Source organism: Echinops telfairi, unplaced genomic scaffold, assembly GCF_000313985.2.
Source record: "Echinops telfairi isolate 266 unplaced genomic scaffold, ASM31398v2 ScPeMD7_7424;HRSCAF=8462, whole genome shotgun sequence".
NCBI classification, from domain to species: domain Eukaryota; kingdom Metazoa; phylum Chordata; class Mammalia; order Afrosoricida; family Tenrecidae; genus Echinops; species Echinops telfairi.
In genome coordinates this window covers 87,097,348-87,099,069 of record NW_022111324.1, presented here as the reverse complement: position 1 = coordinate 87,099,069, position 1,722 = coordinate 87,097,348, and the positions used below count along the sequence as shown (strand labels likewise).

The 1,722-nt window shown below is 46.1% G+C and overlaps 1 protein-coding gene across 1 annotated transcript in view; it reads right to left on the bottom strand.

The window, feature by feature from the left end:
- Positions 1–167: 167 nt before the first annotated feature.
- Positions 168–1,722, bottom strand: part of CUNH1orf198 (chromosome unknown C1orf198 homolog) — a 32,520-nt gene continuing 30,965 nt past the window's right edge. Inside the window, exon 4 of the mRNA XM_004712169.2 lies at positions 168–433. Within this exon, the coding sequence (XP_004712226.1) occupies positions 377–433 (57 nt within the window). The 3' untranslated portion in view covers positions 168–376. The remainder of the gene's footprint in view (positions 434–1,722) is intronic.

Sequence of the window (1,722 nt, the reverse complement as noted above, 5' to 3'; positions counted from 1 at the left end):
GGGTAACGGGACAGAGATTAGGTTTATGGATTTTGTGACCTGGCTGAAACAACTTTCTCTTTGAGGGGGGGAAAACCCGGGTAGAACTGGAAACCGAAGTTTTATTTACACTACTGACTAAATTCCAAAGAGTCTTTTAAAATTCCAAACGCAAAACTGCGTTTAAATCATTGAAAGTGGCATGTATATTTGGTCTTACCAAAAAAGGAACAATCTGGGCAAGATGATGTTTAACAAGTCCCCAGTGATTAAGAAAAGAATGTGCAGAAGCCAAGAAAGACACGGAAACATCTTGCCTCGTTTCCCTCCTCCACTACACCACTCTGGAGACATTCGGGATTCTTGGTTGTGCTTGCCTACTCTTTCCTAGCTCACTTTACCAATTGTCCAGAAAATCAAATCCCGTCTTCAAGATGACACTGCTGGAATTGGCCTGCCAAAGGAACAGAAATCCAGAGTAAGAAGGAAGCGCTTTCCGGTTACAAAGAATCTAAAACGAGCAACTCATTTACAATGACCCAAATGAAGCAGCTTCTGCCTCAGAGATTCCCTGACCTGATTGGACCTCAGGGCCCGGGACGAGAAAATAAAATAAACCCACTGCAACCCGCCTGCCTACTGAGCCAAGGAGGGATCGTTGTCTATTTGTGAATGATGGGGGACATGTGTAAATTTGTTCACCGTGAAATAAGAGAATGAGTCATAAGGGTATACACACACAGTAACAAAAAGAACTTGAGAGTGGAGGGGAAGGATTTAAAATTTGCTTCAGGTGATGTTTCAGAGATTCGAGGTGAATTTCTGTAAACCAGGGGACCTTCTTGGGAGTCAGGGTATCCCATTTAAATGCAATAGGGTTTGCTTTCAAGAGATCTTAATAAACACAAGGAGTCCTTGTGGCAAATGGTTAAGTGGTTGGCTTCTAAGGGAAGGTCGGTGGTTTCAAACCCCCATCTGCTCCATGCAGAGAGGAGGCAGCAGTCAGCTTCTGTGGAAGATTAAAGCTTCGAAACCCTATGAGGCGGTTCTAGTCTGTCCGCAGGGGGTGGGTCAGTAGGAGCGGGAATTAAATCTAAAGCAATAGGTTGGGGTTCTTGGTGAATGTGGGCTGTCCAAAGCTGCTGCCGGGGTTACACAATCCAACAGAAGCACTTGCTGGCCAAAATTTAAGGCCCTAGGTGGCGCTGTGGGTCAGGCGCTGGGCTGCTAACGGACAAAGGGGAAGCAAGAGCTGGGACCATGGTAGCCAATGTCAAGGTGGGCGGTTGCAGAGCCAGCCTACAGCTTCCCCTCCTGAGGGAGGAACAATCGGTGGGTGCTTTGCTCCCAGAAATGGTGCTCACACCTACCACGTGCACATGCTGTGCTCTGTTTATTATACAATGCTACCTTAAATCCAGGGCACATAAGGACTAAGTTCGTGTGTGTGTGTGTGTGTGTGTGTGTGTGTGTGTGTGTGTGTGTGTGTGTGTGTTTAAAAAGTCCTCTTTAAATCAAAGATTTTGTCTTCACTTTGGTGTTCACTCTTCTTGAAGATATGCAAACTAAACAATAAAGATTAAGCATCACCATTCTCTACAAAATTGGGGCAGGAGGGGTGTGGGGTAGGGAGTTTAAAAGGGGTGATCTTCCCCTTGCAGAGAGGTCTCGGGGACGAGGCGAGCCAGTCAGGGGGCAATGTAGCAACAATGAAAAATACAACTTTCCTCTAGTTCCTAAATG